This window comes from Panthera onca, chromosome A2, assembly GCF_046562875.1.
Source record: "Panthera onca isolate mPanOnc1 chromosome A2, mPanOnc1 haplotype 2, whole genome shotgun sequence".
NCBI classification, from domain to species: Eukaryota; Metazoa; Chordata; class Mammalia; order Carnivora; family Felidae; genus Panthera; species Panthera onca.
Genome location: NC_138340.1, coordinates 13,353,328 through 13,365,785, shown reverse-complemented (window position 1 = coordinate 13,365,785; position 12,458 = coordinate 13,353,328). Strand labels below are relative to the sequence as shown.

At 53.5% G+C, this 12,458-nt stretch overlaps 1 protein-coding gene and 2 long non-coding RNA genes across 9 annotated transcripts in view; 2 read left to right on the top strand and 1 right to left on the bottom strand.

Moving 5' to 3' along the window:
* LOC145713446 (uncharacterized) overlaps nt 1–12,458 on the top strand; it is a 222,069-nt gene that overhangs the window by 169,942 nt on the left and 39,669 nt on the right. The gene's annotated exons all lie outside the window — the stretch shown is intronic.
* Nucleotides 5,563–12,458, top strand: part of LOC145713409 (uncharacterized) — an 11,489-nt gene continuing 4,593 nt past the window's right edge. Inside the window, exons 1-2 of the long non-coding RNA XR_014136508.1 lie at nt 5,563–6,791; nt 8,253–8,414. This is a non-coding gene — a long non-coding RNA (uncharacterized LOC145713409). The remainder of the gene's footprint in view (nt 6,792–8,252; nt 8,415–12,458) is intronic.
* The window catches only part of FCHO1 (FCH and mu domain containing endocytic adaptor 1), a 25,918-nt gene continuing 23,314 nt past the window's right edge, over nt 9,855–12,458 (bottom strand). For all 7 annotated transcript variants that reach the window (XM_081792097.1, XM_081792041.1, XM_081792082.1 and 4 more), the window contains 4 exons: nt 12,022–12,221; nt 11,074–11,129; nt 10,539–10,703; nt 9,855–10,125 (listed from right to left, as the gene is read on the bottom strand). In XM_081792097.1, the coding sequence (XP_081648223.1) occupies nt 10,103–10,125; nt 10,539–10,703; nt 11,074–11,129; nt 12,022–12,221 (444 nt within the window). In that variant the 3' untranslated portion in view covers nt 9,855–10,102. The remainder of the gene's footprint in view (nt 10,126–10,538; nt 10,704–11,073; nt 11,130–12,021; nt 12,222–12,458) is intronic.

Genomic DNA, 12,458 nt, shown 5'->3' with positions numbered 1-12,458 from the left:
CCGTAGGTGTGAACCAGGTGATGGTTCGAGTCACCCCCTGCCTCCCCGCCCCAAGGAGGAAAGGGGGGCGCGTCCTGGGTGGGTGTGCCTCAGTTTCCTGCCGCGGAAAATGGAGGAACTAAGCCCTGGCTCCTTTCGTTGGGAGACGTGAAGGGCCATTGCATCAAATGTCACTGCACCAAACGTGGGCATTTCATGCTGCACTGGGTGCCCACCCACACTTTCTTGCTAGGAAAAATGCTGTAACTTTGGAGCCTTTTGAGGTCAATTCTCCGCCCCCCCCCCCCCCCCAGGGTTGGGGGTGGGGAGCTTCAGCTCAGGTTTCAGTTTAGGTTCCTTGCTTTTACCTTATGGGGTCCCTTGGGTTTTCTGAATTCATGGGCCGCACAAGGAGCTGGCATCAGGTGCCTGTTCTGGAGGGAGCAGCCCCTCCCATCCCCTCTGCAACAGACACTTCCTGCATCCCTTGCCCTGGAAACTTACTTAGGTGTAATCTTGGGTTCAGACTCACGTGGAGGAAGTCAGCTCAGGCACGCCCAGCCCCAATGGCTGCAGGAAACTGAGGCCTGCCAGGTCTGAAGGTAGAAGCCTGGAGACAGCAGGAGTGACTCCATAATCTTCCCGGGCAGATGAGGGTGCTGGAGGGCCTGGGTTCACGTTGCACCCAGAAGGAAGTATCTCATCACTCAAGCAGTTCTCCTGGTAGGTAGCTACCCAAGAGAACTGCAAACCGGTGTTCAAGCAAATCCTGGTACATGTATGTCCCTAGCAGGACTATTCACGGTAGCCAAGAGGTGGAAACAACTCCAGAGTCCATCAACAGACCAGTGGATGGACACAGTGCCTATTCTGTGAAAGTTAATAAAGGGAAACCTCGCTCAAGTGACTTGGGAAGGGGGAGCCATACCACTCAACTGTCAATTGCAGGAAGAATTGTCAATTACAGATCCAACAGAAGAGCCATCAAGAGGGAAGAATTATCAATGGCAGGCCCTAAAGGGGAAAAGGTAGACTTTTGCATTTCCCCGTCAGAGATCAATTACCCCTGGCCCTCAGCCAGTAAACGTGTCAAACTCAGCCAGTAAATGCAGTCAATCACCCTGAACTTCTGCTTTTCTCCAATGGGCTTTAGTTCAAAACAACCCCTCCCAACTAACTCCTTCTCCATAAAACAACTGTTCCTCCTCTCCTTTGTTTTTTGACATGCCCATAGTTATGCCAGAGCTTGCTTGTCCCAAGTTGTGGTTTCTCTGCTCTTCTCGAATAAATCCATTTTGCTGGTAAACTAACCAGCTGTTTAATTTTTATTTTATTTTTAAAAATTATTATTTTTAAGAGAGAGAGAGAGAGCGGGGCAGAGGGAGACAGGGAGAGAGAGAAAGACAGAGACTTCCAAGCAGTCTCCATGCTCAGCACAGAGACCAACACGGGGCTTGCTCCCAGGACCCTGCGGTCATGAAGTGGGCTGAGATCAAGAGGCCGATGTTCAGCGACCTGAATCACCCAGGCGCCCCTATTTTTAAGATTAACATTATTTGGTGATCACAGGTGGGATCCAGAGAAGAACCCCACCCCCACCCCAACAATCCTGAGGCTGGTAAGCAAAGAGGTGCCAGAACCCACAGAGCCAACGGAGCCCTAATACTTTCTTCCCAACCATGGAGGGTAAGTCTCTCCTGGATTTTAAGCTCTGCCATCTGTGTGTTTTGAGCTCTCTGGGTTTTCATTCAGGATCTGTTTTAAGGCTTTGTCTTTTCTGAGAGGACTCATTTGGCCTTTGGTCTGTATCCTTTCGGACACCAGATTGTTCCTATTGGAACTGACGCCTCTGGGCTCCCACCTTTTCGGAACTGAGCTGCTCCGATTGGAACTGTACTGGCCTTTGTTCCGATTCCTTCTGGAACTGGGCTATTCCTGTTGAAACTGGGCTGTTGAGGAGTTTTTCTCCTTGCTCTAAAGGAAACTTCTAAGAAATGGGATCTTAGTCATCAAAATGCTGTGAGCTCCCCTTACTGGGACCCCGGCCGGTTTTAAGTTTAGAAAGTGCAGTCCCGGGGCGCCTGGGTGGCTGAGTTGGTTAAGCATCCGGCTTCACTTCAGCTCCGGTCTGATCTCCTGGATCGTGAGTTCGAGCCTCGTGTTGGGCGAACTCAAGCCCTGCATCAGGCTCCGCGCTAACAGTGTGGAGCCTGCATGGGATTTTCTTTCTCCCTCTCTCTCTGCCTGTTGCTTGCTTTCTCTCTCTCTCTCTCTCTCTCTCTCTCTCAAAAATAAATAAACTTTAAAATAAAATAGGGGCGCCTGGGTGGTGGCTGAGTGGGTTAAGCGTCCAGCTTCGTCTCAGGCCATGATCTGACAGATCGTGAGTTCGAACCCCGTGTCGGGCTCTGTGCTGGCAACTCTGAGCCTGGAGCCTGCTTCCGATTCTGTCCTCCTCTCTCTCTCTGCCCCTCCCTGCTCAGTCTCTCTCTCTCTCGAAAGTAAATAAAACGTTAAAAATAATAATGAAAGTAAGTACTTGAGGAACCAAAGAAACCCCAAATTTCTTACAGTTCTCTGGATTAAGTATGAATTATGAGCAAGAGTTCCCCCCCATTTTTTTTTTTTTTTTTTTTTTTTTTTTTTGAGAGAAAGAGAGAGCAAGTGAGCAGGGGAGGGTCAGAAAAAGGGAGATTCTCCAGCAGGCTCTGTCTGCTGTGAGAGCTCAAACCCCTAAATGGTGAGATCACAACCTGAGCCAAAATCAAGGGTCAGGTACTTACTTAACCGACTGAGCCACCCAGGCGCCCCCAGGGTCAGGGTTTCCCAAGGTGACCGAGGAACCCCATAGGTTTGCTGAGGAATTTAGCCTCGTTATTCAAAACTTACCAAGCTGGTTTCTGAGATTTTCACCAATTAATCCACATGCTCGGTGGTGAGGGCCAGGCCAAACACTGGGTGACACACACTAGCCTGGTGAGAACATCCTGAAAGGGATTTGGAGAAACAGACCCCTAACTTCTGGCAAGATGCTAGAATTCTCGCTGGAAATCTCCACTGAGCAATTATAGTAGCTTTTGGAACAAAATTCAGGCTTGTACGGAAAAGCCTGGTGAACCTGTTCAGGGCCATTTAATCAATGTCAAATTGATCTTTTTTTTTATTATTTATTTACTTCCATATTTTTTTTGAGAGCTAGAAAGGGAGGGGCGGAGAGAGTGGGGGACAGAGGATCTGAAGTGGGCTCTGCCCTGATAGCGGAGAGCCTGACGTGGGGCTTGAACCCACGACCGTGAAATCATGACTTGAGCTGAAGGTAGACACTTCACGACCGAGCCACCCGGGCGCCACTTAAATTGTCCTGAAAGAAAATTCTGGTCTTCCTTTAGATGTCGGATCCACCCAGGTAGCATTTAACCCTTTGTTTTTTTGTTTAAAAAAAATTTTTTTTAATGTTTGTATTTATTTTTGAGACAGAGAGAGACAGAGCATGAGCAGGGGAGGGGCAGAGAGAGAGGGAGACACAGAATCTGAAACAGGCTCCAGGCTGTCAGCACAGAACCTGATGCGGGGCTCGAACTCATGAATCGCGAGATCATGACCTGAGCCAAAGTCAGACGCCTAACCGACTGGGCCACCCAGGCGCCCCAACCCTTTGTTTTATTAATGGGCTGAACCAGTTAAAAGGACCAGGATGGAAGGAGAAATCTGTCTCCGCTCCAGATTTAGTTAATTTGGCAAACCACCTCTCTGGCATCCTACATGAGTCAGCCAGAGGAAAAGCCTGCTAATTCTCAATTTTCAGCTCCAGCAAATGAAGGCCCCCAACCCACACCAACCTCCCCCGCCACCCCCGCCCCGCCATTTTCCCCTATTACTACCAAGGGCTAGAACATTGGAAAAAAAGATTGTTACCAATTTAAGTGCCCCAGGCGCCTTCAGCCCCCAGCCAGCCTTTCCGGCGAACGCCCTTCTAATCCTCAGGGACCGGGGTTCTTCCCAGTCCTCCCTCTTAACTGGCTCAGAGAAACCTGTCTCCAGTTGGGGAATGAATCTCTCTGTGTCCTTACGGACACCAGAGCCACCCTCAGAGCTCAACCCTGCTGCTCTCCAGCAGCCCCTGCCTGGGAGGACTAGAGAGCAGTTCACGTAGGCCGGGGCTCTGATAGCCTTCAACATGTTCCTGTCTCTGAACTTATCCCCTTTGCGCCCTTTGAGAGACGCACACCCTTTTCTCCTTAGCTCCTCTGCTCCCATCCATGTGTTGGGCCGAGATTTCTCAGAAAAGTACCACGCTGGGATTTCTTCCGTCCAACAGGGGGATATAACTCTCGCATTTGACAGTGGTAATCAAAGTCACCCAGCAGGTGGACCAGAGGACCCTTCGACATCTTTGATTTGCTCCGTGTCTGACAGCACGACCCGTGGAGTCTGCAGGCACTGAGCACTTGCCCCTTTGGGAACAGCTTGCGTCGTCTTGCCCGGGGCCAGATCTTCAACTGATGGCCGCCGAACTCACAGCACCTCACGGCGAGATTCAAATAGCTCCCTTAAAAGTTCTCCCTGGAATTAATGAGTAGCCTATAAATAATGATATATAATGATAATAAGCCTATCATCGGGCCCACGATAGAGGACTACAAGCCTCATGGCCTCATTATCCGCTGCACGCGTCCTGTAACACCCTATTTTACCTGGGAGAAAACCCAACAAGGCCAAGAGTGGAGGTTTGTCCAGGACCTCCGAGCAGTAAATAGCATTGTCACCCCTCAGCACCCTGTGGCTCCCAGTCTCTGACACCCATTCCCACTGAAAGCCAATGTTTTCCTCTGTAATTGATTTATTCAGTGAGTTTTCGAATTTTTTTAATGTTTTATTATTTATTTATTTATTATTTTTTTAATATGACATTTATTGTCAAATTGGTTTCCATACAACACCCAGGGCTCATCCCGACAGGTGCCCTCCTCAATGCCCATCACCTACTCCCCCCACCCCCCATCAACCCTCAGTTTATTCTCAGTGTTTTTTTTTTTTTCTTTTAACGTTTATTTATTTTGGGGACAGAGAGAGACAGAGCATGAACGGGGGAGGGGTAGAGAGAGAGGGAGACACAAAATCAGAAGCAGGCTCCAGGCTCTGAGCCATCAGCCCAGAGCCCGACGCGGGGCTCGAACTCACAGACCGCGAGATCGTGACCTGAGCTGAAGTCGGACGCTTAACCGACTGAGCCGCCCAGGCGCCCCTATTCTCAGTGTTTAAGAGTCTCTTATGGGTTGGCTCCCTCCCTCTCTAACTCTTTTTTTCCTTCCCTTCCCCCATGGTCTTCTGTTAAGTTTCTCAGGATCCGCATAAGAGTGAAAACCTATGGTATCTGTCTTTCTCTGTAGGACTTAACTTCACTCAGCATCACACTCTCCAGTTCCATCCACGTTGCTACAAAAGGCCAGATTTCATTCTTTCTCATTGCCACGTAGTACTCCATTGTGTATATAAACCACAATTTCTTTATCCATTCATCAGTTGACGGACATTTAGGCTCTTTCCATCGTTTGGCTACTGTTGAAAGTGCTGCTAGAAACATCGGGGTACAAGTGCCCCTATGCATCAGCACTCCTGTATCCCTTTTATTATTTATTTTTGAGAGAGAGCGGGGAAGGGGCAGAGAGAGAGGGAGACACAGAATCCGAAGCAGGCTCCGGGCTCTGAGCTGTCAGCACAGAGCCCCAACGTGGGGCTCGAACTCATGAACCATGAGACCATGCCCTGAGCTGAAGTCAGATGCTTGACCCACTGAGCCACCCGGGCATCCCTCAGTGAGTTTTTTGAGTATTGCAATTGATGAGGAAAGCCAATATTTTTTTGCTTTCTCTTGGGAAGGATGGAAATATACCTGGGCAGGAACGCCTACGGCTTCGCAGAGGGTCCTTCTTACTTTTCACAAATCTTCGCAGCTGATTTGGAGGACCATAACCTTTCCTGAAGGTTCTGCTTTGTTACCATATGCCCAGGAGTTGCCTCTCTGCTCCCCTTCTGAAACCTCTTCACAGAAAGACAGCATCCACCTGTTAACATCTGTGACCTTAAAGGGCCATAAAGCCTCCAAAGAAAAATTGCTATTCGCTCACTTGATCTCAGAACAAGTTTGGATCCAGGCAGCCTTCAAGGCATCCTGAATTTCCCCAAATCTGAAAATAAGTGCCCATTACGAGGCTTTCTTGGACTGGAGGACTACTGGAAGAACTGGGTGCCAGACTTCTCTCTTCAAGCTCAATCGCCATATGGCTTACTAAAAACAACAGGCCTGGGGCACCCGGGTGGCTCAGTCGGTTGAGCGTCCGACTTCGGCTCAGATCGTGGTCTCGTGGTTCGTGAGTTCGAGCCCCGCGTCGGGCTCTGTGCTGACAGCTCAGAGCCTGGGGCCTGTTTCAGATTCTGTGTCTCCCTCTCTCTGACCCTCCCCCGTTCATGCTTTGTCTCTCTCTGTCTCAAAAATAAATAAACGTTAAAAAAAAACAAAACAAAACTCTAAAACCCTAATAGCTTCTAGAAGAAACTAACCCTGCTGTGGTAGAAAGATCTTTTCACAGCCCGCTCCCCGGGGGCCGACGACCTTAAGCATCACCCCTTGCCAACCTGGTGATTTCACCTCTTGGAAGAGACACCTCCGGGGAGGCGGTCTTCAGCCTCGCTGGGAAGGCCCTTCTCAGGAACCGCTAACCACCCTTGTACCACCAGACGCCACAGAGAACAGACTTGGGTTCACGTGACTTGTCTAACCCTGGCCGGGCCTGCGTAGCATCTGGTGACTCGTAAGTAAAGACTTCCCAGAACCCAAGCCGGTGACATCTGACGTGATGGCTTCCCCACGATGTCTGCAGAGCCGGCCTGCACACCTTTTCTTAGAAGTTGTGCTGTTTTGCAAAAAGTTCACTAGCTGTCGCCTGCCCCGTATCTTCCCAAATGCATCTGGTAAATTCCTTCAGCGTACTCCTGCCGTAGTCGCTCTTCTGTTTTCATGCCCGCTTTAAGCAGCACTTCCAGGAGGCACACACGGCTCTGGGTTTGCCTCCATAGAGAGAACTTTTCTCCCCTGTTGGAATAAGTGCCAATACATTAATTTTTACACTTGATCTTAGCCAAAAGGCCAAGAAGCGATGATACCTTAATTTTTAAAATTATTTGTATTAAAAAATATTTTTTAAGTTTATTTATTCTGAGAGAGAGAGAGAGCGCGAGTGCGTGCTAGCAGGAGAGGGGCACAGAGAGAGGGAGAATCCCAAGCAGGCTCCACACTGTCAGCACAGAGCCCAATGTGGGGCTTGAACCCAAGAACCCCGAGATCATGACCTGGGCGGAAACCAAGAGTCGGACGTTTAAATGACTGAGCCACCCAGGGGCCAATCGCCACCCCCCCCCCCCCCCGGGGATAAATTTTTTTTAACGATTTTATTTTTTAGAAATTCTTTTGTCTCTAATGTTTATTTATATTTGAAAGAGAAAGATAGAGAGTGAGCAGGGGAGGGGCCGAGAGAGGGAGACAGAATCCCAAGCAGGCTCCCCAATGTCAGCACAGAGCCCCGACGTGGGGCTCGAACCCACGAACCACGAGATCATGACCTGAGCTGAAACCAAGAGTCAGACGCTTAACCAACTGAGCCACCCAGGTGCCCTAAAGATTTTATTTTTCAGTAATCTCCGCACCCACTATGGGGCTCCAGCTCACAGCCCCGAGATCAAAAGTCTCACGCTCCACCGACTGAGCCAGCCCCGAGCCCCGGTGCCAATAAATATTTTTAGTTGGCTGCTCTCAGATCTGGGCAAATTTACGCCATATGGTAACTAAGTAGAATTTAAAGGAAACCTTGAAACAAAGCAAAACGAAACAAAATCCCAAAACAGACACAAAAAGTGGCGCCAGGAGAGGGAGCCCTACCCCTCAACGTCAGTGACGGGAAGGACGGTCAATTACAGACTCGGACAGAAGAATCCTCGAGGGGAAAGAATCATCAACTAGCGCCCCCAACAGGAAAGGAGGGGCATTGCACCTCCTACAAGAAATTGTCCCCTCAACTCCCACTTCTCTCCAATGGACTTTAGTCCAAAACAACCCCATCCCGGCTTCCTCCTCCTCTGTGAAACAACGTACCTCTCCTTTGTTTCTTGGACATGCCTAGGTTTTGCCGTAGCTTTCGTGCCCCAAGTTGCAGTTCCCCTGTTGAGCTCGAATAAACCAATTTTGCTGGTAAAATATTTGCTGTCTTATTTTTAAGGTTAGCAACCCCTGCACTGGACTATTACTCAGCCATAACAAGGAATAAAGCGCTGACACGCTACGACATGGCTGAACCTCAAAAACACGGTGCGTGAAAGAAGCCAGACACAAAAGGCCGCACATAGTGCGGGACTCGATTCATAGGAAATGTACAGAACAGGTAGGTCTACAGAGGCGGCAAGCAGGTTGGTGGTTGCCAGGGGCTGGGGGAGGGGGAGGGGAAGTGACAGCTGATGGGGACGGGGTCTCCTTTTGGGGGTGATGGAAATGTTCTGGAACTAGATAGAGGTGACGGTTGTACAACATTGTGACTGCGCCATGTCGTTGAATCGTTCACTTAAGAAAAGTTTATGTATCTTTGAGAGAGAGAGAACAAGCAGGGGAGGGGCAGAGAGAGAGGGAGACACAGAATCCGAAAGAGGCTCCGGGCTCCTAGCTGTCGGCACAGAGCCCGACGCGGGGCTCGAACCCACGAACCGTGAGATCGTGACCTGCGCCGAGGTCGGACGCTTCACCCCGGGCGCCCCAGTTGGCCCTGAAGTCTCAGCGCCGTACCTGTTTGAGGCGACAAAGTGAGCACGGTGAAGCCTGAACCCGTCGCCGCCTGGAACGCCCCCGTTTGTTACAGCGACTCCCGTAACTGCCGTCCATGCAGGCACCGACGATGATGCACTGGGCGGTTGATGCTCCCCAGACGTCCCCCAGCTAGAGGATTTCCCCCCCGTTTTGCAGATGAGGAAACTGAGGCACACCCAGACCCCCCCCCCCCCCCCCACACACACACACACACGGTCGGTGCCTTGTGTCTTGAGAGGACCAAGTGGGAAGACCATCTGGCCCCGGCTTGGTCCTCGGGATCTGTGTGGGCTCAGGATCCTCACGTGTCCACCCGGACTGACCCGGGCCCCACTCAGGCCACACCCCTTGCCCATGTGCCCGCCCTCCGCCCTGGCTCCCAACAGCTGCCAGCCCAGCCCTGCGGGGGAGCTCATTCCCTGTCAGGTGGTCTTCAAACTGTGCAACCTCCCTTACAGCCTCCGACTGAGGTGGGTTACGGGGGAGGAAACTCGAGGCCAGGGAGGTTAAGTCACTCGCACAAAGTCACACGGCCACCGGTGGCCAAGCAGGCTCTAAACCCAGACCTTTTGGCTTCAGAGCCTCATAGCTTCCAAGAGCGCTGTCCTGCTCACAGCCACGTCCCATACAGCCTGGCATACAGTAGGTAGTCAATTAATGTTTGTGGATTGACTAATTGATTTCTCTCAGGACTCACAAGTCCCCATTTGCCTGGGATGCCCATCCCCATCTTGCAAACTCTTATTCGTACGTCAGAGCCCCATTTATAATGCCCTCTCCTTAGGAAGAATCTGACATCCCCCTCTGGGTTCCTCTAGTCCCTTCTGCTAGCTCAGATGTCCATGGAGCCTGGGGCGCCTGTGTCTGGCTTTTTCTCCCCCTGGTGCCGCCTTGCATAGCGTGGGGGGGGGGGGGGGGCGGGGTGATGAGGGAACATTAGGGCTATTATATCTTCCCAACCCATCCAGCCATCTTCCCTTCCTCTCCTCTCCGGCGACGTGAAGGAAATTTCCTGGAGCAGGAAAAGGCTTATTTATTTTATTAGAAAATAAAGTGTTTATTCAAAGAACATTAAAAGTCCGAGGACCCACGTGAGAATTGGCTAGAGCAGGAGTGACCCTCAGGCTCAGCCAGGCTGGGTGTGGGTCTCCTCTCCGCGGAGTCGGGGGGCGGGGGGGCGCGCCCAGGGTCCGGCAGGAAGGCGGGGATCAGTCAGCGAGCACCAGGACAGTGCAGAGCTGGGGCCAGCGGTGCCGGTCGGCCTCTGCGGGCTCAGCAGCTCACCAGGTACATCCCTGTGCGGGTGGCACCGTGAGCAGGGAGGAAGAGGGGGGTCCCTTGCCCCTACCCTGGGACCTCCCAACCTTCCTCAAAGCACCCCTGTAATTCACTCTTCCGGGTGCCCCGTGGGCCCCAGCAGCCCCTGTGGCGGCAGGAGAATGGGCTGGGAGCTGCGTGGCAGTGGGGCTTCTGGCCTCCTGACTTGGGTCCTGGCGAGGACACCCTACGGGGCCCTTCCTGACCCCTCCCACTGGGGCCCTGCTACCCCTCCCCACCTGTGCCCACCAACCTGGGCCTCCAGGGCCCAACGCCCACCGACCTTCCCAAACGCCCCAACTCCTCCCCCTCCCCCCGCACCCTGGCAGAAGCAGGGGGCCCGGCCCCAGGGATGCGCAGCAGCCGGATGGGGGGGGGGGGGGCGGCATACCTGTGGCAAACCTCCTCTTTACAAGCGACATGCGGTAGCCGCTGCCCACCAACTCCAGGTCCACGCCAGACAGAGTGGCCCCCTCGCTGGTGAACTGGGCGGCCACAGGGCTGGGCGTGCTGGGCCCCGAGCAGGGCTCCCAGCTGGCGGATAGGTGGCCAGAGCCTGGGGAGGCCTGAGGTCAGCCGTGCCCCAGCCTCAGCCCGAGTCGAGTCCTGCTGTGACCTGGGCTCTTCCCGGGCCTTTTGATCTGTGGCCACCGTCTGCCCCTTCTGACCTCCTCTTGGGCCCCGGTACCCTCCTCCTTTGGCCCCGTGGGGCTATGTGTAATTTGCAAAGGAGTTCTGCCTCAGGGCCTTTGTACCTGCTATGCCTGCCTCCCGCCATGTCCTCCCTCACAGCTTTGTCACAGCCCTTTCAAGCTTTCCCTCGTGCCCACGCTCCTCCACCCCGAGCACATCCCCAATTCTCCCCCATTTTCAATAAGTCCCTCCCACCTGAAACCCCCGCGATCTCCTGCACAGCCATAACTCACCCCCTGCTTCAGACACATCTGGAAGCTTCCAAAGGAGCCGCTTCTCCTCCAGATTCCTGGCGTCAAGAAAAAGCTTGGTCAGCTCTCTCCCCGAGAGGACACGGGGAGCCCAGGGTCCCAGCTCGGTCACCTCTCAAGCTACATGACCCCGGCAAGCCAGGTCCCCTCTCCCCCCACCTCAGTTTCCCCATCTGTAAAATGGGTGTGGGGTACGGAGCAGCTGGTCCCCGGGGACCCCAGAGCCTCGCAGCATCTTTAGATCATACACTCAAGTCCTTTAAGCCTGGCTTCTTTGCACCAGGTTCTAGCTTTGGCACGAAACAAAGGCAACGCTGCGTGGCGCCTAAGAGACCAGGGCAGGGGCGCCAGGGTGGCTCAGTCGGTCAAGCGGCAGACTCTGGCTTTCGGCTCAGGTCGTGGTCTCACGGTGCGTTGAGGTTCGGTCCCAGGTCAGGCTCTGTGCTGATAGCGTGCAGCCTGCTTGGGATTCTCTCTCTCCCTCTCTCTCTGCTCCTCCCCCGCTCGCGCACACGCACCTGTGCGCTCTCTCCCTCAAAAGAAATAAACTTCCAACAAAATAGCCCAGGGCAGAGAGGGGCTGTCTGGGTTCAAATCCTGGTACGGCCTCAGATAAGCGACTCGGCCCCTCTGTGCCTCGGTTCTGCCTCCGTTAAGCGGGAATGACGGCAGTCCGCACCTCGAGGGGTTGCTAGAAGCCCTGAGCCGGTCAGCGTGTATGGAGCCCGTGGAACACGCCCGACACACAGGAAGCCCTTGGTGTCCAATGTTCTTATGGTTCAGCGTGTCGTCCTGAGCTCTAAGCAAGGCGAGGGCACACGGAACGGCTGGACCCGCGGGGGACCCTTTAGCTGCTGCATCGAGGGGAGGCCCGGGAGGGTCCTGGGCCAGTGCTGAGCCTCCTCCGGCCTCCCTCCCGCACACCCTCACCAGGTGGCGGCTGGCTGTAGGCGGATGTTGGTCACGGGCTCCCCCACGGGCAGCAGGATCTGGACGTTGGTGAGGGGCGTGGGCACGGCCGTGGCGCCGGGCCGGTAGCTGTACTCCACCGACACCTGAGTGAGGGTCCCCCCGCACTGCCAGTGGGCGCTCAGCTGCAGAGGCACAGACTGGGGACCCGGGCGGGAAAACTAGGAGGGGCGAGAACAGGAGACAGCACACAGCTGAGGCCCTCTGGTCCTGCCCCAGCACGTGCTGTTCCACGAGGACCTAACTCAGACCCAGCTCAGCGTCACCGCTGCATAGACCACTGGGTGGGGCCTAGTCCTTCTCCCTCAGAGACACCACAGATCGGGGTCCGCGTGACGCCATGTTTCCAGCAGAGGGCGAGAGGGTGCCCAGTTTTGACAGAGCAGGTGCTGGTGCAG